The sequence below is a fragment of the Rasamsonia byssochlamydoides genome (assembly GCF_041956645.1).
Source record: "Rasamsonia byssochlamydoides strain NRRL 3658 unplaced genomic scaffold VTN77scaffold_26, whole genome shotgun sequence".
Taxonomy (NCBI): Eukaryota; Fungi; Ascomycota; class Eurotiomycetes; order Eurotiales; family Trichocomaceae; genus Rasamsonia; species Rasamsonia byssochlamydoides.
This window is the reverse complement of record NW_027192409.1, coordinates 90,320-111,049: the sequence shown is the minus strand read 5'-3', so window position 1 is coordinate 111,049 and position 20,730 is coordinate 90,320. Positions and strand designations below refer to the sequence as shown.

At 50.1% G+C, this 20,730-nt stretch overlaps 7 protein-coding genes across 7 annotated transcripts; 3 read left to right on the top strand and 4 right to left on the bottom strand.

The window, feature by feature from the left end:
- Positions 1-350: 350 nt before the first annotated feature.
- VTN77DRAFT_3670 (uncharacterized protein) lies at positions 351-2,108 on the bottom strand (the record flags this gene model as incomplete). Its single annotated transcript, XM_069419644.1, has 2 exons — positions 351-1,440; positions 1,504-2,108. 2 exons carry the CDS (start codon positions 2,106-2,108, stop codon positions 351-353), a joined length of 1,695 nt encoding a protein of 564 aa, XP_069278241.1.
- A 3,522-nt stretch (positions 2,109-5,630) lies between these two features.
- VTN77DRAFT_3669 (uncharacterized protein) lies at positions 5,631-6,284 on the top strand (the record flags this gene model as incomplete). Its single annotated transcript, XM_069419642.1, has 1 exon — positions 5,631-6,284. One exon carries the CDS (start codon positions 5,631-5,633, stop codon positions 6,282-6,284), a length of 654 nt encoding a protein of 217 aa, XP_069278240.1.
- Positions 6,285-8,375: 2,091 nt separating this feature from the next.
- Positions 8,376-9,075, bottom strand: VTN77DRAFT_3668 (uncharacterized protein; the record flags this gene model as incomplete). Its single annotated transcript, XM_069419641.1, has 2 exons — positions 8,376-8,697; positions 8,765-9,075. The coding sequence occupies 2 exons, from the start codon at positions 9,073-9,075 to the stop codon at positions 8,376-8,378; spliced, it is 633 nt and encodes a 210-aa protein (XP_069278239.1).
- Positions 9,076-9,733: 658 nt separating this feature from the next.
- Positions 9,734-10,942, bottom strand: VTN77DRAFT_3667 (uncharacterized protein; the record flags this gene model as incomplete). The annotated part of the gene is made up of 1 exon (XM_069419640.1): positions 9,734-10,942. The coding sequence occupies one exon, from the start codon at positions 10,940-10,942 to the stop codon at positions 9,734-9,736; it is 1,209 nt and encodes a 402-aa protein (XP_069278238.1).
- A 1,755-nt stretch (positions 10,943-12,697) lies between these two features.
- VTN77DRAFT_3666 (uncharacterized protein) lies at positions 12,698-14,732 on the top strand (the record flags this gene model as incomplete). The annotated part of the gene is made up of 5 exons (XM_069419639.1): positions 12,698-12,714; positions 13,067-13,203; positions 13,263-13,714; positions 13,790-14,218; positions 14,292-14,732. The coding sequence occupies 5 exons, from the start codon at positions 12,698-12,700 to the stop codon at positions 14,730-14,732; spliced, it is 1,476 nt and encodes a 491-aa protein (XP_069278237.1).
- Positions 14,733-15,900: 1,168 nt separating this feature from the next.
- On the top strand, positions 15,901-16,842 carry VTN77DRAFT_3665 (uncharacterized protein; the record flags this gene model as incomplete). Its single annotated transcript, XM_069419638.1, has 3 exons — positions 15,901-16,034; positions 16,095-16,611; positions 16,669-16,842. 3 exons carry the CDS (start codon positions 15,901-15,903, stop codon positions 16,840-16,842), a joined length of 825 nt encoding a protein of 274 aa, XP_069278236.1.
- Positions 16,843-18,108: 1,266 nt separating this feature from the next.
- VTN77DRAFT_3664 (uncharacterized protein) lies at positions 18,109-20,314 on the bottom strand (the record flags this gene model as incomplete). The annotated part of the gene is made up of 3 exons (XM_069419637.1): positions 18,109-18,330; positions 18,403-18,467; positions 18,547-20,314. The coding sequence occupies 3 exons, from the start codon at positions 20,312-20,314 to the stop codon at positions 18,109-18,111; spliced, it is 2,055 nt and encodes a 684-aa protein (XP_069278235.1).
- Between the last annotated feature and the right edge of the window lie 416 nt (positions 20,315-20,730).

Sequence of the window (20,730 nt, the reverse complement as noted above, 5' to 3'; positions counted from 1 at the left end):
CGCAGCACCTCAACGTTGATGTACAATAGTTTAATGTCCGTGACGTCATTAGGTTCTGTCAAAGAGGAAGCGTATATCTGGATATACTTGAAGGTCGCATCTATATTCGTAAGTTGCGCCGACACAGATCCAGACCCATATCGGATATATTAGTATACATGGACAGAGAGACGTTTCTTCAAGTAAAGAAAACGACATTGCACCGCTGTTCAGATAGCGGTATGAGGCAGGTAGATGTCAGTCCTGTAGTTGCTTAGCTACATGCTCGCTCAACCATAGCCTAGATCCGCGGGCTGCAACGATGCCATGGCTTTTCCTGTTTTCACCAAAACAGAATTGTTTCTCACATCTCATGATACGCCAAAACGGGTTGACGGAGGAGTTGATGTCGATGGCGGAGCAGCAGCGTTGGATACCAGAAGAGACTGGACTGAATTTGGACTCCATGCCGTAGAGATGCCGTTGGTATTGGCTCCTGTAGTTGGATTATTCTCACCCTCGGGTGTATTGGCATCCTTGGAGCCACCGTTCATCAGACGCTGACGCTTGGCCTGAGGGCCACTGACCGAATTTCGACGATTATGGGACTGGTGGGGTGACGCCTGCTGGTTATTCGAGTTGGCCGCAGTACCAGAGGAATTATCCGGACTTGCGGCTGCCACCGTCTGCACTGCTTTTGAGCGGTTGGAAGACGAGTTCGAATCCAGGCCGGGGTCTTCAGACACGCTGTTGGCGTAACCCACCCCGACCCGACCCATGCTCTTGTCGTGCATCACAACGCGTTTCCACTTGGCCACCACGTTGTCGTAATCCCACCTGGAGGAACCAGGGCTGATGATGCTGTCCTGGCTATTTAATTCCCGGGCTGCCTCTCGGGACAAAGGCAGCATGTCTGGCGGGAAGATGGCAAACTCCCGTGGCCATTGGCAAGATCCCAGCTTCTCCACTTGTGCCCGGAGCTGGTTTGCTTCTTGCTGGACACGGACAAGCTGCGCGTCTAGTTGCTTGCGCTTCTCCGTTTCCCGCGCGAAAGCCCTCGTGATCTCCAGCTGCCATGTCTGCCGTTTCACTTCCGGGGGAAGAACCATCCAGTGCTGGTAGGCGAGATCGAGATGTCGGGAACTCATCTCCTCGTGCTGCTGCGCGGTACGATTGATCATGTTTGGATCATGGTTCATGCTACCCTTGCCAGAACCAGACTGGTTCGCCGCCAAAGTGAGCTGATCCCTCCTCCATTGATCGATATGAGCACGAAGAGCATGTCGAACCACCTCGACTTGACCGACGCCAGGAGGCTCAAGGGGGAAAGAGGATGTGGTAGGAAATGGATGGGTCGAGAACAAACTTGGTGGAGGGGGGAGCATGAGCAGACAAAGGGCTGGAAAAGTCTGAGCCTGGAGATCGAAGTCGAAAGGTGATAGTCGAGGCCGCGTCCTAGAGCTGATCGTGCATATATATGTCAGTCTGCGAACGGACCCTAACACCACGTATATCCTCACTTACGTTGCAGCCTTGATATTATCCAATACCTCACGTAATGCGAGTTCCAAAGCTCGGGCAGTATCAGGATTGTTCGCGCTCTGGCCTCGACTCGCATAGTCCGGGAGACCTGTCGACACGGTACGGGATTGCGACATCGATAGGCGCGACGACCCTGTTCCCTCTTGCGATGTGCCCGGGTCCGGAATGTCGTTGATCACGCCAGTTGAATGCCATGTTGGAGTGTTGAATAGGAACCGTGGCGCTCCGTCTCGCGGTCTGCTGCTGGAATCTTGGGCGGCGACGCCTGGCGAGTCATGCTGGCCCTTTCCCCCCGCGACATCGGGGCTGTCGCGCTTGCTGGAAGAGGTGCGTGCCTGTCGTCGGGTGATGCTGCTGCGGATGCGACGAATCTCCTCGACATCGTGGATCCCGTCGGGCTTCTTCTTGAAAAGGTACTGATCGAGGTGTCGCCCTAAGGAAGAGGACGTGAAGGCTTGGTGACAATACTTGCACTGCCTGTCCTTCACCGTCGGTGTCTTTGCGACGGATTGCTGCTGGTTGCCTTCGTCACCGGCTGCGGAGCCTTCTGGGCTCTTTGCTGGAGCTGTTGAATTTCCCTCAGTCATGTCTGGCAACAGAGAAAATGCACCAAAGCGCTCGTTTCGTCGTTCACGGCGACTTGGTGAGTAGGCGGAGGAGGACTGGCTTCCTGGCTGACGGGGTTTTAACGCGGCCTTGTCACTGGCGTGATCATTGACCTAAAATGCATGGTAAGACACGGGGAGAATCGAATGCGGCTAGCGCAGAGCCAGACGACAAGCTTTAATTAATTAATTAATTAATTGAGCAGATAGCGAAAATCAGTAGGGGTTGGAGCACAGGCAAAGACGTCGGGTGATGTGAGGGCGCGAAACGGAGCGACTCTGATCTGTGAAGAAAGGCTGCCAAGCCCGAGGAGAAGCGGTTTGTGGAGGAGCGCCAGACGAATAAGGTCTGGATTTATAAATAGCTGTTCGATCATTTATTACCTTCCTAGGTATGCAGTGATCTCAAGAGTAATCTACTTCTTCTGTAAATCGAATAGTTATCTCCCCACTTCATGCAACCTTGCCAAGGGGCAGTCGTGATAAATGGCGGGTGGGACCAAATATAGTTCGTTCTGCATGGACACCATTCATCGTGCAACTCCCGAGGTCTGGCGCAACACATCGTATCAGACTCCGTACGGTGTTGAGTCCGCTAAGGCGGTCAGTTCAGGCAGCTTTTTCTGCAGCTGACAAGGTTGTGTGCAAAGAAAAGGAACTATATCCACGTCCATAAGACGAATATGAAAGAGTACCTAGGCACTACTATTCCTGACGAACTTCAGTGCACTTAATTCTTATTATTCAGAAAGCTCGGCTATTAGCATTCTCCGGTAGGCAGTACGCCCTGATACAGATGTCGAGTACAAATTATTTCGAAGAAAAAGGATTATTATTATTATTAAAGGTTGTGAGCAATATCCAATCCACTGACACCAGACATTCAAGGAACAATCAACTCAGACATCCTCCCATCCTTACCCTGCTCTACTTAACATGGCCGATCAAAAGGGTATTTGTGTCAAGTGGGGGATTGAAACGACACTCTATCAATAACGCGCCAGCCTTTGGAGGCTCTAGAATTGCCATGGATGGCCCTTGCCTCGTCCTCCATTTCCATTATCAGCACCGCCAGTTGCGCGTCATAATTCGCGAGCCTCTTCGCAATAGGATCTGCGAGCTGTGGAACAAGGTGTTGCTCTTTGAAGGTTGATTCGGGTATGAAATATTGTATGACCTGGCTTCTGATGGGATCGCAAGGACGTGGTAGTTAGTACATTTGGGTATGTACATACGTAATCATTATCAGTGGTGATAAGCTGGAAGGAAACTTTGAACTGATTGCCTATGATCAGGTGATCATGAATCAACCTTGGAAATTCTAATCACAGCGGGAGTCATCATCAAAAGAGTACTATCTCAGAAGGGCGAAGCAAATATGGCAGCAGAAGGAGAGCAGTAAGAAGAGAAGATCTGGTCGATGGCCAATCGAAGGCACTCAGAAAACGCATGGCGTCTACTGGGAGTCAGAGTTTACAACAAGCTCTGTATTTGAGCAATTGCTGCAGCAAGTCGACATATTTCTGCAGTGCTCTGCGTTGAAGAAATTCATCATTCGTCAGCGTATTCATACTCATACATAGTCTAGATCATGCCATCAATATATAAACATCATCGTATCGCATGGAAAAGAAAATCTTCTCGATCATAACTCGTGAGACAGCCATCCTGTTTGGCCCCGAAATGAAGTTCTATGTCGTTCAAAACAGACAAAACACACAGTGGGTATCGTCTCCCCTCATTATTTATAGGGGATTCTGTCGATGGTGAAGGAATATAAGACAGAAGAAGAAAGATAAAGAGAGACGCAAAGGGAAGTCCCCTGGAGAATGTTTACTATTCCCCTTCTTCCTCATCGCCCGCACTCCGTCGCCAGAAGAAGACCGACACGCGGTTCTGGATCGCATAGATGGCGAAGCCAACAATGGCCAGGATGATGAAAAGGATGATAATGATGATGGCGATGACATCGTTTCCTTTGACCATGTCGGCGATCGCAGGAAGAGCGGGACGAAATGTAAACAGTCGGGTTGGTCACTGGTGAACTACCGGTGGGACAGAGTCTGCGGTCTCGTCTCCGATATGGCCTCGATCGACTCGTGGTGTCCGTTACACAAGATGTAGACGCAGAAAGGGATGCTGATTCGAAGAGAGAGGAAGAGATCTTCAAGTGTACTCCGTAGTACTGCAGACCCGTGGATGTTAGAACAGATCCACATCTTGTGCGACAGACAGACCGTAAGGAATGCGGGGAAGAAACCTGTCTGGCAGCCCAGCTTATCTTATCGCAAAGAATTAGAATGGACTCAATGGATACGAAGATCGATCGTCACAGCCACAACCATGCAAAAGAGATGGATTAGTCAGGATGTCGTGAGAGTAGAATAGAGAGAGACAGAAAAAATAACCATGTTCTGGAATGCATCTTCCCGCGTATTTGAAGGGGTTTTGATGCCCATTTCCCAGCCATAGGATTTTCAGCAGAGTGGCTGGACGAAGCTCTTAGACAGCTAATTAAGTTACGCTCGATGCGCTGTCCCTGGGCTGCGGGGTCGCCCCGGGGATCGCTGATAGGGCCCCTCCTGGCCGCTAGAGATGCGGACCCACTGCCAGCCTCCCGCTTTATCTGACGGATATCATCCCGACTTGCTAGAGTACAGAGTAAACAAGGAATAAGGAATTGTCCACTCACTCGTCCAGATTGAGCACTAAACAAATTTATTCCCATGGCCTTTATGAAATTGTGCATTGCTGACTAAGCGTGGGGTAGATTCCAGCACAATGAACTTGTTCTCCATAATGAGTCGAGATTTGCCACCATCCATGCTCTCATTCCATATTCGTACGAATTCAAGGCAACCCAAATGACTGGTTGTATCTCTAGTTTTCGTCTGATATTTAAATAGTCTAAATTACATAGACCATGGGTTATCGGAGATGTTGGATATTGTATCGAAGGCTTCCTGAATATGGAGACCTCGAGGAGTTCTCGAATTGCCAGAAAAGTCTCATTTTTGAATTGTTATCATTCACTGCCCATTGAACTTCTTTGTTCTCTTTCTTCGAGCCAAGGCTGACGAGTGGATCTCGCCCTATTATGGCTCCTTATGGCAGATGATTCACTTGCGTACAGAGTTCCCACAATCTGGAATTCACTGTCAGGAGACCTCCATTATTTCCTATTATGGTGCTCGTTGTCTTCCTGAAGAGTTACCCTTTTTGATCCATTTTTGAATATTTAGTTACGTCCTTCTACAAACCGTCATTGCTTGTTCTTGTTCATGATTCTCTCGAGTACCTGTATCCGCTGTCAGATATAAATCTTCCGTCCTTCTTCTCTCTTCATCTCTCTCTCACTCTCTCAAAGCACAGAAGCTTTCATCTCTGCTCTCGAATCGGGTTCTGCTGGCAGATCCTCTTTAATTCGTCCATCTTTCGTCTATTCTTCTCTTCGACACAAAGAGACACAATCTTCGTGTCTCAAAGATTCTCAATCTCGACATCATGTTCAAGAGCAAGTTCTCGTTGAACTCGATCATCATCCCTTCTCCTGTCGTCAATTCCGTCAACCACGACAACGACAACGCCAACGCCAACGTCCATGAACACAGTCCAATCCGTGAATCACCTCTGAGCCCAGCGACTTCGTCTCCTGGCACCCCGATGGACGTTGATTTCCCTCATCTCGAAACCAACTCGCAGGCCAAAGGCGGAATGCCTCCGAAACCGAGAACCCCCCTCCCTTGGACGTGGACCTGTCACTGGTGCGGCCACGAATACCGCTTGGGTGTCACTCGCCGCTGCCTCCGGGATGGCCACTACTTCTGCCCTGGACGGATGTATGACAGGAAGGGCAAGCGATACTGCAGGTCGGAATTCGACTTTGCGGGCTGGATAGAGACCAACGCGTGGCGCCGTGAGATCCGGGAGCTCAAGGAGGAAGAGCAAAACAAGATGAAGATGATGAAGAGGCCTTTCTGGGCGAGACGACCGAAGCCCCAGCCCAGGGGGAACTGCTGGGAGGATTGCGCCTATCCTAGCGCGTGCCACCATGGCGATGCGGTGGTGTATTTCAGAAGCGGCGGCGGCGGCGACAGCAGCAGCAGCAGCGATGAAATGGAATGGCAGCCGGCGAGGAAGGTCCGGAAGGTGTGGTGAGGCTGCGTAGTGACGGTCGGTTTGGTTGATTCTTTTTATTCTGCGGCATTCGGGACGATGTTTGTATTATTAGGAAGGTGATCTTGAATACGATTTGATGAACAAGTCACGTCAACTGGTTATCAGTATCTCGGGAGGTCTCCCTTATATTATTAATAGTGGATCACTGGACTAGTATCTAAAGTCAGATATCATACTTGACAGGCCATGGTGAATGATTCGCTTATTTCACAAAACCAAACCTAGAAACAGAACATAACAAACCAGAAGCCATACACATATGCATATGTGTGTGATCTTGATCTTAATCTTCTCATCTGTTCTTCCCCCTCAGCAGAGTTGAAATCTCGAGGAAGCAAGATTATCAAAAATACGGTCCTTACTTCCCCAAGGGGCGCCAGCCAATTCAACTTGAACCCCTCTAAACCGAGAAGGCAGTAACAGGCTTGTTTGAATTGAATGTTTTCTCTGACTCCAGTTTTTTACTTACTGGTCATCATTGGGAGGAGATGAGAAGATCAAAATGAAGATAAATGAGAAGAATAGGAGGATTTGAGATGGGATGGGGTGGGGTGGGGTGGGGAATGATGAATGTTCTTGTATAATGAGTTATGAGTCACGCTGATAGAAGAGACAAGAGACAGAAAAGAGGGGATAAAAAAGAAACGGAACGGGACAGGTTGATAATAAATGAGTTGAGCGGAAAACAGGAATCAGATCGGATCCGTTAGAAGATAGGTACCTAGGAAGGCAAGATTTATGTTGAACTGAAACTGGCTCAGAAAGTGGCAATTTATATGAAGATGTGAACGTTGAAATAGGTATATATCGGTGGATGAGGCATCCTAGATCTATGACATTGTTCAAGGATAACCTGTAATTTATTATACATTATATCATTATCAGTGGGAATCGAATTTTGATTCATGGGGTGCAAGAAAGAGAGAAGAAAGAGTGAGGCTCTACTGTCTTGGAAATCAACCGATTTATATTTATACCTAACGTGAGGGAAATGAAACCGCAATCTTTGCATCATCATTAGTTTGATCGCGGGAAACCAATGAATGACGGCACGATGAGGAGTATATCTACCTGTCTAGGCAACGAACGCAAAGTGTGGTTGATACCTGAGGTACCTAGGTAGGTACTTAAGTATGTAGGTAGTTACCTAATATCTAGGCTCCCTGTCAACCACGGGTGGTTCGCAATCTCACTGGCAGACGCCCTTCTTCTCGGATCCAGGACCATCAATCTCCTCAGCAGCGACGCCAGCTGGTCGAGATCCTCAGAAGGCATATCCCCTCGCCCGGAGCGGTTATAGTCTGTCCTTAACTGCTGTTCTAAGGGGTAGGGACCACTGTCTGCTTAGAAGATTACAGGTCAACCAAATTGGGGATGACTTGGAAGATGGCCTTCGTCATGCATACCGGAATTATTTGAATACTTTTCAGGGTCGACCTTGCCTTGCCATTCGGAAGGCAACTCGCCCAGCATGCGAGTCGTTTCCCATAAAAGACCCTCGCGCGAGACATGTCGGAAGGGCGGTTTTCCGACAAACACCTCCCAAATCTGAAACCAAACAGGTCAAATCACCCGTTTTGTGGTAAATATAGACTTCGTCAGACTCACAAAGCATCCAAGAGCCCATATGTCAATATGATAGTCCCATTCAGCACGACTAGAGAAGATAAGAAGTTCAGGGGCTTTGATGGCATTCGCAATGTCGATGTGTTCAGGCTTTTCGTCAAAATGGAAGGCTCGAAAGAGAGAGAATCCAAATTAGTCGAATAATCTGTGTGAAAGATAGGATATAGAAACCTACCCTGTCCAAAATCAATTATCTTCAAGTCGCCCGTCGCTTGCTGGAAGGGCGTCGGCTTTACCGTGTATTTTGGTACGGAAGCGGGAAGAGGCTTGCCATCCTGCCTTCTTAAAGGAAAAATATGCGGCTCTCCCAACAGACTCAGTATCCTATCCTCTGTAGCATTCTTTATCCTGCCAATGGCAAAACAGACGTTTTTGCTGTGGAGGTCTGGATCGCCAATAGATCAGCACAATTCGACAGTGCGGAGAGAAAGACGAGACCGGAAATCATTGACCTCCATGGCAAATCTTCAAATCATGCATGTATGCCAATCCCCTCGCAACTTGGGCAGATGTCCGTTTGGCATGGGTATAGGGAAGCCCTCCTCCGCTTTTTAGCAGGCTGAAGAGGTCCAATCCCACAATTTCGAGAACTAGACAATCGTATGAACCACTGCTCCCTGAGATCGGAACGTGATCCAACAGTCTCATGACATGTCGGTATCCCGGATGGTGTTCTTGTCGAGACGGTCGCTGCGCAAGGTATGTCAGGATCTGAGTCTCTCTCGTTCCTGCTGGAACGACCTTCAACGCAACGTAGCCATGGCCCCTGCGCAACCACAAACATGAGTTAGCATTCCAGAATTTTGTAGCTTTTGACGGATGTGTCCAACAACCTCGAGCATTGGTCCCTTGCCAACCAGAGCTGCGAAGAGACTCCATTCCCGACCTTGTGCAGCACTTTGTATCTTCCGTCTCCGAACTCGTCGCCCAGGTGGACAGCATAGTACACGCCACGCTCGTACTTGCTCAAGTCTTCGGTCCAGTATTCCCACCCGCTGTATTCGTGCATCCATGGTTCGGGGTAACGGCGCGAATGCGATCTTGTCTGAGGACGGTTGGAACAGGCCAGCTTGTGAACGTAGAATCGGCATGTAGCTCTTGCGTAAAACCCCTGGAAATGAGATGCTCTGAGTGTGAACCACATCTGAGGATCGTCAGTCAGTTCGCTATCAATCTAGGTTCATTCAAGTCAATGTTATAGACTCTAGGCCTCTTCAAAATTGCGACTTGCACGAGGAATGTTGTACAGGGTTGTTTCTATTCTTGCAATGCATTTGGGCTTCCATGCCCAACACACACTTCGTATAGTGCAGTATCTGTGGACTGGTTGATAAGCGTGCAAATTAGCTGCTTTCACGACATAAGGATCAATCCCCGTACTTGCAACTCAGGAGCAAGCACATATTTTGCCCAAGAGGAGAAACAATATCCTCAATAATTGGCAGAAGTCTTATACAATAGTTTCTGCTGAGTCGAGGATAGCATATTCACCTCAACGTAAGGTTGACGGAGTCGGCCAGCAGAGCAATGGGTCAAACTTACCCAGAATAACTCCTGCCTAAAAGAGAAACCCCTCGCAGTCCAACGTGTTGCTAAGGTTTACCTTTATTATTGAAGAGCTAGTCTGAAGCTCTACCTAGACAAGTTCTGATTAATACCGAAATTCGTCCATGCATGTAGACTTCTATCTATGAAACTCTTCAAGCTTCTTCTCCAATTATCTACTCCGTACATTAAACGCCATTATGATGCAAAGAACACAAGGTCAGTAATTAGACTAGTTGTATAAAATAAAGCTCTGATCATCCCAAAATCTTCAACCCACCCTTGGTCTTTCCATGTTTTTTCACCCCATCACTCTTCACTTTCCCACCGCTAGCACCTCCTCCTTGACCTCCACCCGCACCACCTCCGCCGTTTCCTACTTTCTTTCCTCCCTTCCCAACTACGACAGGCTTTATCTCTGTCGTTGCACGCCTCAGCAACACTGGATGAGAGCCGATGTACTTCCCTTGCATTTCTCGAGCAGCCTTGAAATAGTCGTCCCCATCGCTGAAGCTGACAAAACCATAGCCTTTGCTCTTTTCTGTACGTTTGTCACGAATCACCCGCGCCTTCTGCACGGATGGGTATTTGGAAAATGCCTTCTTCAATGACTCATCGGTCACCTCGCCCGCAAGGTTACCCACGAAGAGACGGAAATGAGCGGGATCCCACTCGAGAAGAGTGGGGTCAGTCCAGGTCTGACCACCACCTGAGCGGACAACTGTCTTTTGAACGGAATCTGTGCGGCCAGCGCCCGAAGCGGGTGTATTCGCAGCAGTAGGAGTGTTCGAAGACGTAGTTGAAGTGCCAGCATTCGTACCAGTGGCAGTTGCAGTTCCACTGCGTCCTGCCCCTTTTGCCTGGGCGGACGAAGAATCACCGTCTTTGCTTATATATGCGCTTTGCCACTGTGCAATCTGCGCTTCCATCTCTGGATCCATACCACTGTCCTGGCGTCCATATGTCTTTCCGTGCGCTCCATAAGCATTAGACTGCTGTTGCCCTGGTGCCGGAAACGGGTTGGTGATCTGCGGAACGGGCGAGGGCCCGTACGTACCGTCGCCATAACCATAAGAGTGCTGGCCGTAGTATGATGGTCCAGCCTGATATGATTGCTGCGGATTTTGATATGTGGCTGGATAGCCTGTCGTCGATGGTGCATAACTTGCAGTAGGCGGCGTAGGACCCGAGACGACCGGACTACTAGTGCGATAAGGTTGACTTGACGCTACGGAACGTGGCTGGAACGCAGTGAAAGCATTGTAACCCGTGCCTGGCGCCCTTTGGGATTGATTCGCCCCATATCCGCTGCTAACGGCACCAGGTGCAGTCCCTGGCGATGAGTATGTAGGTGCGGACGAATAGGCGGGCTTGAAAGACGATGGCTGAGTGCCAGCAGGTTGCGGGGGGCGCGGAGGCAGCGAAGCTGGCGGTTGCTTGAGACCTGGAGGTGGCGGCAAGGACATGATGAACGAAGGGCTCAAGCAGAAACGATACAGGTGGTGCAGATGCGCACTCGCACAGGAGGGCGCAAGCGAGCAGCTGATAGTAGAAACGTACCTTCAGCAGGCCCTGACTGATGGCGCAGCTCTACGCCAGACGTCACACCCAAGAATCCTCAGCCTTGACCAGCGCAAGGAAAAATCTACGCAGCGGTACGCCAGTAATGCCCGAGGAAACAGTCGTAAATGACAAGTTGACAAACACAGGGAATGAAAGTTGACAGGTTCGTGTTGGGTTGCGCTGTTGCAGTTACCACACAGCACACCACGATGTTGCAAAAAGAAAATGAACACTGAGCAGCTGAGCTTTTAGGAAATTCCCAATATCTTCTAGGTGGAGACAACTTCGAAGTACGAAAGAGATGCTCACTCCAATTGCCGTGGGCGTGCAGAGCAATAACCAGAAGTGAAGGCGGCAATTGACGTGTTAGGCATGGACTGTACCCTCCAGCCGTAATGGTCGGGCCAAGGAGAGGACGGCGACAGAGTATAGACGCGTCAAGGGTTCGAATATTCGAATATGGCTATGATACTCTCCTCTCCTGTCTAGGTAGGTCGAGGCTAGTGGACCATAGCGAGTGGCATGAAGATATCTTTATCCGAGCGTTGGCAACGAAGAGAAACTGAGCGAAACCGGATAAATTGTTTTGCCGGTAGAACTTCTGGTGCATTCATCCATTTCGGGAACAGTGGACGCCGGAGTACTACCGGATGACTAAGCAGCGGAACGATAAAACGCCGAACGGATGAATCTCCGGCACTCCACCCAATCCGGTCGGCATCTGCACGATGACACCAGGACATCCAGCACTGGATGATATATCCGATGAGGCGTGCATTTGGCCGTCTGACAAAAGCCCACAAACGATTTGTCATCGATCCTTTGCAGTCTTGGCGTATCAGTGATTTGCAGGCGGCGTCCAGAGAAAGGGCCTGGCCAATGGCAATGACTAATGGCCGGAGAGGGGCTCTGCAGTCTGAGGTACCGATCTCACCGAAGAGTGCGGTTAGTCTGTAACAGACTGTTGCCCCTCCAAAGCCCAAACCCTGCCCCGCCTATGAGCATCATCCACCCCTCCGTAGGAGTAATTATCTCGGACAAGAGTGTTCCGGCAGTTAATTGCGATTACGTTCCTGGTTACGCGATTCTATCGACTTTTTTTTCTTTTTTTGCTTTGTACAAAGTTGGAAGATGAGTGTGTAACGATTGATCCGAAGATAGAAAATACAATCAATAAAAATAAAATCAAAAGATCAAAAAAAAAATCAATGGACACCGCGTCATATGTACAATACAGTTCCTCCCACCTTCTCTCAGCCCCGCTCGTGCAAAGCCATCGAGGTCCCACCATGACGGCACGTCCGTGTCGCGGTGGTTCCGTCTGCTCCGTAAGCCAGACACAGGTTGATTAATGATTAGTGAGACTGGAACTTCGCAGATAGACGGTCTTGGAACCCCGTAGTACCTTACCTAGCCTCTCCCCGTCACCGGGGAATCGCGCCTGCAACAGGTGGATTGACAGCTGACTACCTACTTCATCCGCCCTGCTCTCTTTTTCTTTTTTCCCTCTCTTTCGTTTCCAAATTTCCTCTCTAGACAAACTCCTCCATCATCTCCTCTACCACCACGGTCCTGTAGAGCGACTCTACAGAATCCCCTCCCCAGTGTCATCTGATTGAAATTCCCTGTCTCGACTTTTTAAAGTTGCACCTGTCGTCATGGCAGAGCAGGCAGTGTAAGTCGCTTGACCCCTCTATCGTCCCACCCAATCCACCCGCGAAAAAGCACCCCATATCTTCTGCGATAAGGGGCAGGCTCTGGACTCAGGAAGGAGGGAAAGAGAAGCATTGGCTTGTTCCGCATTGAGTTTCTGCACTCATTCACAGTCATTGTCTACTCGATCCATCTTCTGAGAAGTGTCCAGTAGCTTCACTATGGCGTGAACTTGCGTTATTTATATACATAAACAGCTCTGCCTTCTCTGTTCCCGCCTTCCGCATATGTGAGTTTCTGACAGATCATCTGGCTGACCTCAGCGCCCGTCTGGCCGGCATCAATGTCGGCGCTCCGGCGCAGCCTGTTCCCAGTGGTGATTTCGGCCTCATCGGCCTGGCCGTCATGGGTCAGAACCTGATCCTGAACGCCGCCGACCACGGCTTCACTGTCGTCGCCTACAACCGGACCGTGTCCAAGGTTGACCGTTTCCTCGCCAACGAGGCCAAGGGTGCGTCTGCCGGTGCGATACAAAAGGGGTTGTCCAGTAACTGATATGTAACTTCTTAGGCAAGTCGATCGTCGGTGCTCACTCCATTGAGGAGTTCGTCGCCAAGCTCAAGAAGCCCCGCCGGATCATGCTCTTGGTTATGGCTGGAAAGCCTGTCGATGACTTCATCGAGTCCCTTCTGCCTCACCTTGAGAAGGGCGACATCATCATTGACGGCGGTAACTCCCACTTCCCCGACTCGAACCGCCGTGCCAGGTATCTGGCCGAGAAGGGCATTCGCTTCGTTGGCACTGGTGTCTCTGGTGGTGAGGAGGGTGCCCGTTACGGTCCCTCGTTGATGCCTGGTGGTAACGAGGAGGCATGGCCATACATCAAGGACATCTTCCAGAGCATCGCGGCCAAGAGTGAGGGTGAGCCCTGCTGTGACTGGGTTGGTGACGAGGGTGCCGGTCACTATATCAAGATGGTCCACAACGGTATTGAATACGGTGACATGCAGCTGATCACTGAGGCAAGCATCCACCTTCCTCTAGCGACCTTCAGAAGAGGAGTAGAAACTGGGTTCTAACACCTTGATGCTACGCAGGCATACGACCTCTTGAAGCGTGGTCTGGGTCTGTCCACTAATGAGATTGGTGACGTGTTCGACAAGTGGAACAAGGGCGTCTTGGACTCCTTCCTGATCGAAATCACCCGCGATATCCTCAAATACAATGATGACGACGGCACTCCCCTTGTCGAGAAGATTCTGGACAAGGCCGGCCAGAAGGGTACTGGCAAGTGGACCGCCATCAACGCTTTGGATCTCGGCATGCCCGTTACCCTCATTGGCGAGGCCGTCTTTGCCCGTTGCCTGAGTGCCATCAAGGATGAGCGTGTTCGGGCCAACAAGCTCCTTGGCGGCCCGACCCCCAAGTTCACCGGTGACAAGCAGGCTTTCATTGACAATCTCGAGCAGGCTCTGTATGCTTCCAAGATTATTTCGTATGCCCAGGGCTTCATGCTTATCCAGAACGTAAGTTCAAGCAGGGAAAAAGGATTGTTTCGTGATGATAACGTGCATATCTTGCTGACATTTTCAATCACAGGCTGCCAAGGAGTACGGCTGGAAGTTAAACAAGCCCTCTATTGCTCTGATGTGGCGTGGTGGCTGCATCATCCGCTCCGTCTTCCTGAAGGATATCACCAACGCCTACCGCAAGAACCCCGACCTTGAGAACCTCCTGTTCGACGACTTCTTCAACCGGGCCATTCACAAGGCCCAGGATGGCTGGAGAGATGTTGTCAGCAAGAGTGCCCTCTGGGGTATCCCCACTCCCGCGTTCAGCACAGCCCTCAGCTTCTACGATGGATACCGCACCAAGGACCTTCCGGCCAACCTGCTGCAGGCTCAGCGTGACTACTTTGGTGCCCACACGTTCCGCATCAAGCCTGAGTTTGCCAACGACAACTTCCCAGTGGACAAGGACATCCATGTCAACTGGACCGGCCGTGGAGGCAGCGTCTCTGCCTCGACCTACGTCGTTTAAAGGCTTGTGCTGCACTCTCACAAGGTGGATTTATGCATTCCTTCGAAAATTGAAGTACCTGATGGTGTAGATGTGCTTGCATGGACTTGCAATCGCACCACAGAAGGTGGAATCGTCTCCGTAGAAATTCGGACATGTTTACGGAGTACAGTGTATTTAGATGTAGTGATCTGCCATACGTTCTGTTATGAACAAATGAATAATGTAAGTTTCTATTTTGGATAGCACCTGACATAGAGCCTCCATCATCAACGACCTGACTTGCCGCGGCCTCTTCCTATAGACAGTAGTTTATTATCGATATGCTCGTGTGAAGAGAAATATAAGTGGAAATCAAGAGAATGAGCACAGGAAGTTTGGAGACAAAAATATATACTGGATTCAAGATGATATTGTCCAACGAGGATTATAAGAATTTTGCAACAAGCCTTGCAACGTCTCAAAGCCGATCATTTCCCAGGAGAAGATCTTAGATGCTTTCAAGGCCCTGGCAGGTTTGTATGGACTAGAATGAATTGTGTGGTTGAGTTTGGCGAAGCTCCGGTTACTGCCGCCGCCAGCGCTAGACCCGATCTGGCAAAGGCTGTCTCTCACATGGGCCCTGGCCCAGTAACCCGCTTAAGCAGTCATGCTGGCTGATGCAGTGTTGTTGCGCGCATGTCCACCTCTCTCTCCTCACGACAACTTCCCACTGTCGCATGGGAAGTAGGACATTCTTCACAGGGAGTCTATGAGAGTGTCGACTTCCAGTTTTTGACGATCCGTTAGTTGTCTTTTGAGCTTTTTTTGCTTTTTCTTTTCTTCCTTTCTCTGTCGCTCCTTTCCCCAGCTTTGTTTCCTTCTCCGCTCTTCCCATTTTTACAGAGCGAGCGCGTCGACGCCGTCCGCAGCGAGCTTGGTGGTTTTTGGTGGACCTTGCAGGCTTTTTGTGGCGGACAATTGGCACCGTTTGATAAGGAATAGGCAAAGGTTGAGCTCATTCACAGCGGCCTTCGGTTCCTCCTCGTCATTTGCCCATGTCCTGATATCGACCATCGAAAGCCAGTAAGCGACCTACGATCGACATCACATCATTCCTCTTCCTCGTCTCACTGGGACAGATTAGGTAAAGGCGATTTCTGTACCTGCTGTCTCGAGACTCATCGTTGAGGCGGTTGACCCCCTCTCTATGGCGGACAACAAGCGGCAAAGTGTGGGAGGTAAACCTCAAGGCCTGGGCCCTGCAAACACGGCAACTGGTCCTGGAATGGCATCAGCCATGGTGCCATTGGAGGTAGCACTAAGTGGTGCTATTGGTGCGCGGTAAGTATCCTGCATGGCCTGGGATTCGCAATCTGTTTCAGATTCTAACTAACTACATAGTGTCCGTATCACGACGGCGCCCCCCGTTGCTTCGACCCTCGAAGGCACTCTTTTCACAGCCTGTCCGATCACGAACCTGGTCGCCATCAACACGTCGAACCCAGCCTCCACTGCAGGGAGCGCGAACCAAGCACAACCAAGCGATTATCACATCATTCCCATCTCCCGGATTCAATCCTTCCAACTCCTGTCCCTCGCGCCATCTGCTACTTCCCCTGATGGGCCCTCTTTCACAAATGCATCGCCACCGCTTCACGCGCTGGACATCCGTGCATTGAAGGCTCGCGAGGCGAGCGCAGTTGCGAAGTTGCAGGAGCTTGAAGCGCGTCGAGGCAAGGGTGTGACTAAGGAAGCACAAGATCTTTTCGATGCTTTCAGCCGTACAATGCCTGCTCGCTGGGATGGAACGAGCATCGTTGTTGCGGATGCGGTGGTTATAGCCAAACCATACCGGGTAGATGACTGCCGGCCATTGGTGGCCGGCGATTCGGCCGCGCTGACACGAGTTCGCAAGGTGGTACGTATATTATCTCCTGGTCACTACCTAGGAGCCAGACTGACTTCGTTCAAACAGCTGGAGATGGAACGGAAGAAGATCGAACTCCGCAATGCTAGTGCCGCTATTGGAAACTCGAACCACTTTCGACACGCCAGTGCAGCGCAGGGGAGTGCTGGAGCCAAAGATCGTGTCGCCGTCCCTAACAATCTTGATTCAACTCCAGCACCAGCTCCGAGGAAGGGTGGTTAAGTGCATGCAATCAACTCTATACTCATAACAGCTCTATACGGCCTAAGATGGCGATAGGTCTGGAATTCAGTTTTTCTGAATATTTGGAATGACATAGGATCGCAAAATGTTCCTTGATGGTAGCATTTTGTGGTCCAAGGTACGTGGAAAGGGTATCGACGAGGGCAGGGATCTGATTGATGTGGTCCACTGAGCTGGGAGGTGTATAGCGGGAAGCCAGCTTCGAATTACATACAAGAGGTGAGATACTAGGGCTTCTACCACTGAGGGCTGGAACGAGCAAGATCAATGTCAATGCAGCCTAGGGCAGATATAGCTATGGCCTGGAATAGCAAGCCTACTATGCAACTGTTCTACAACGATAGTGATCAACCAACCAATCAATACAATGGCTTATTAAGCATGTCTTCTTCCCTTCCAAGTTTCCCTTTCCGTACCCTAAACACTAATCCATTTCACCTCTTTTACAGTACTTCCAAGAGAAACAAACAGTAAGAGTCCTTCTTCGTCCGAACACCAATCAGTTCAGAGCATATGGTGTTCTCTCCATCGGGAAATTCGCCATTATTTAGAGTTCCATATCAACTAACAGCGCGTACACTGTACATGTACAACCTGTATCAAGATAAGATATCCTAACATGTTCGAACCAAACTATTTTTCGCATATGAAGAAAAAGGGAAAGGAAATCCTCCCCGTCAATGTATATATAGTAGCTGAAAAAAAAAAACTCCCTAACCCCGCTGGGAAACGACAATTAACTGCTGTGCATGCATGCGGAATTGTCAGTTCTAATGGATATAATGGGACCCTCAGGAGCTGGAAAGAATTGGAAAGGCGAGGCAAGGGTCCATAATGAATCTCATTATTGCTCATTGGCGGAATGGAAGTCCAATTCTACCTGGGTACAGTACATATTACCTAGGTACCTGGGAGTACATACATACATACCTAATTTCTCTTCCGTGGCTGATGTCATCTTTACAGGTAGTATGACAAAACAGGAAGAGAGATCCGTAGTGTAAAGGTAAGTATTAGGTAGGTGTAACCTTGTGCAGTGAAAAGAAAAAAAAGAAACTAAACTATCCAATCTATATATCTGTCAGTCTGTTCTGTCTAGCTATTTATGTCTTTTTAACAATGCTTTTTATCTCAATCTCTACTTTGTAAAATATAAAATGAAATAGATGACTCGTAGGCCAGGTACTTAGTCACCCAGTCACCTACTGTAGGCAATTGTTTTCGCACCTTGGCTAGGGCTACTACCTAGTCCAGACTCCCAGATAGGTTCATCGCCGCACTGATACAGGCCAAGTGACTGAACGCCTGCGGGACGTTGCCCATCGCCTCGCCCGAGATGGCAACTTCTTCGGAGAAGATCCCCAGATGGTTGGCGAAGGAGAGGACGTTGTCGAAGTGCGAGATGGCCATTTTCCGGATGCTTGTGCCGTAGGGTTCGCTGGGTAGGGTGGCGGTGTATTTGGAGGCCTGGATTATATTTCACGTCAACAAATCAGAAGGCAGGCGAGCACCGATGCATAAGAGAGAGAGGTCACTAACGCGGAACATGGCCTCGATGGTCCAGAATGTGACCATGATGAAAGCTCCTTCGCGACCACCGACTCCTGTTGAAGTAAGTGAACGGTTAGTATGGTTGTCAAAAGTTAGAAAAAAAAAGGGCAGCGGCGGCAAGCAAAACTATACCATCTTGAGCCTTGGTGTGGTCGTATCGGAAGACCATTTTCGCGCTCGTCAACCCGTTCTTCTCTGGCGGACGCAAGACCTGCTCCAACGTCTTCATAAATCGAAGGTCATTCGGCTCGACGAAGAAGACCAACGGTGCGATCATCGTCGCGGCATCCACCACGTCCGGTTTCTCGTAACTCTGGGCAAAGAAGCCCTTCTCCTTATTATATCCCTTGTCCATGATTTCGTCGTAGAGCTCGTCGCGGACGCGAATCCACTCCGACCGATCGGGACAGGGCAAACTCGCCCGCTTCTCGGAGAGACGAATCCCGCGATCGAGCGCCACCCAGAGCAGCATCTTGGAATAGACGAAATTCTGGGGCTGCCCACGCACTTCCCAAATAGACATATCGGGAGTGTTCCTCACGTCCACAACGTAGTTGACCATCCGCCGGATTGCGATCCACTGATCGTATTGGATGGGTTTCCCATACTTATTGTACAGGTAGATACTGTCCAGCAGCTCACCGTAGATGTCCAGTTGCGTGTGGAAGGCCGCCGCGTTACCAATGCGCACCGGCCTGCTTTGCCTGTAACCCTCCAGATGATCGAGTGTAGACTCGGGAATCTCATATTCCCCCCGAATGGTAAACATGATGGGCAAAAAGGGACGGTGGACCTCCATGAGTGACTGGTTCGACGAAGGCGGGAAGATGCGATCAAAGATGAACGAGATGTACGCTTCGGCCTCTTCACTGTACCCGTTCTTGAGAAAAACGTATAGAGTGTATGATGTATCGCGCACCCAAGAGTACCGGTAGTCCCAGTTCCGGCTGCCCCCTATGTTTTCGGGAAGGGAGAAGGTCGGGGCTGCAATCACCGCCCCGGTCGGTTTGTATGTGAGGAGTTTGAGGACCAGCAGGCTTCTCTCGACCTGTTCCCGATAGTGGCCGCGGAACGTGCATCGTCGACACCAGTCCGTCCAATACTCAAAGGTGTCCGTCTCCAATCGAGAGAGATAGGAGTCCACCAAGTTCGCCCCCGGAATGGTCTTTTCTGGACTGTGTAAGACGAAGGTGACACTTTGTCCTTCCTCGATACGCAAGTCGGCCATCAGACCCGGCCCCAGAAGCCCGGGCAGCTCCGCAATTCGAAACTCTGTTTTCGGTTGGCTCTGTTCTTCCCCTTTGTGGTTAACAAAGATGTGTAGCTGCAGTCGTTCTGTGGCACTGTCAAAAAACACGGTCTGCAGCTTATGTTCACCTGTAAGGTTGGTGAGGTCAGCGCGCGTCGTATGGCCATCTCGCGCATAGTTGAAGGCGGGAAAGCACTGGACGCGGACGTTCATTGCGCCTCGGCCACACTCGATCTTTCTGACGATGCCGGAATGGCGAGCACCGGTCTTCCACCGGTTCCCACCGGGTTCGGTGCATGGACAGTAGCCAGAAAGATTTCTGCCAGATTGGGGAGACTTCTTATTGGACACGGGGAAGAAATCCAAGAGATTAATGACCCCGTCCTCGTGGATCCATCTGGTCTCCAGAATGTTGGTATACGGCAGATATCTCTGCTTGCTGATCGGCGTAGTACCGTCGGAGGTTGTTGCGTGGATGCTGAAGTGGCCCCCTTTGTTCTTATCGAGCAGCCTGCAAAAGACTGATGGGGAATCGAAGACCGGCCAGCACATGAAGTCCAGGCTACCATCCTTGCTCACCAGCGCAGCGGTGTGCATGTCACCGATGATGCCGTAATCCTCAATGGCTCTGTATCCCGATTCTTCCGTCATGATGATGGTGATGTTGTTGTTGGTCCTTGACTGTGCTCAATCTCATACAGCTGTCAGGAAAAGCAAGATCCAACGGAGGGCAATGTTAAGAATTCAGTAAGAGAGCTCTGATAGAACGAACTTCCCAGATCTCGGTGCAAAAAGAGAGAGAGCGATCGTGACCTGCAGACCCGGAGCCCTCTGGTGCTCAAGTACCTAGCAATGCCGGGTCTTCCGGCCGAACGACGATGATGGCATGGCATCATCATGGAAACACTGCCTTTCTGACCACAGCCGAGTCTCTTTAGGCTTTTGGGCGTTCATTGGCGATAGGTATTCGCCATTGAGTTGGTAGCAGTTGCCCACTGGCGCTCCTACCTATCTACCATCTTGATCAGTCCTGGGAATCAAACCTGCGCATGAAATCTGAAAGACAA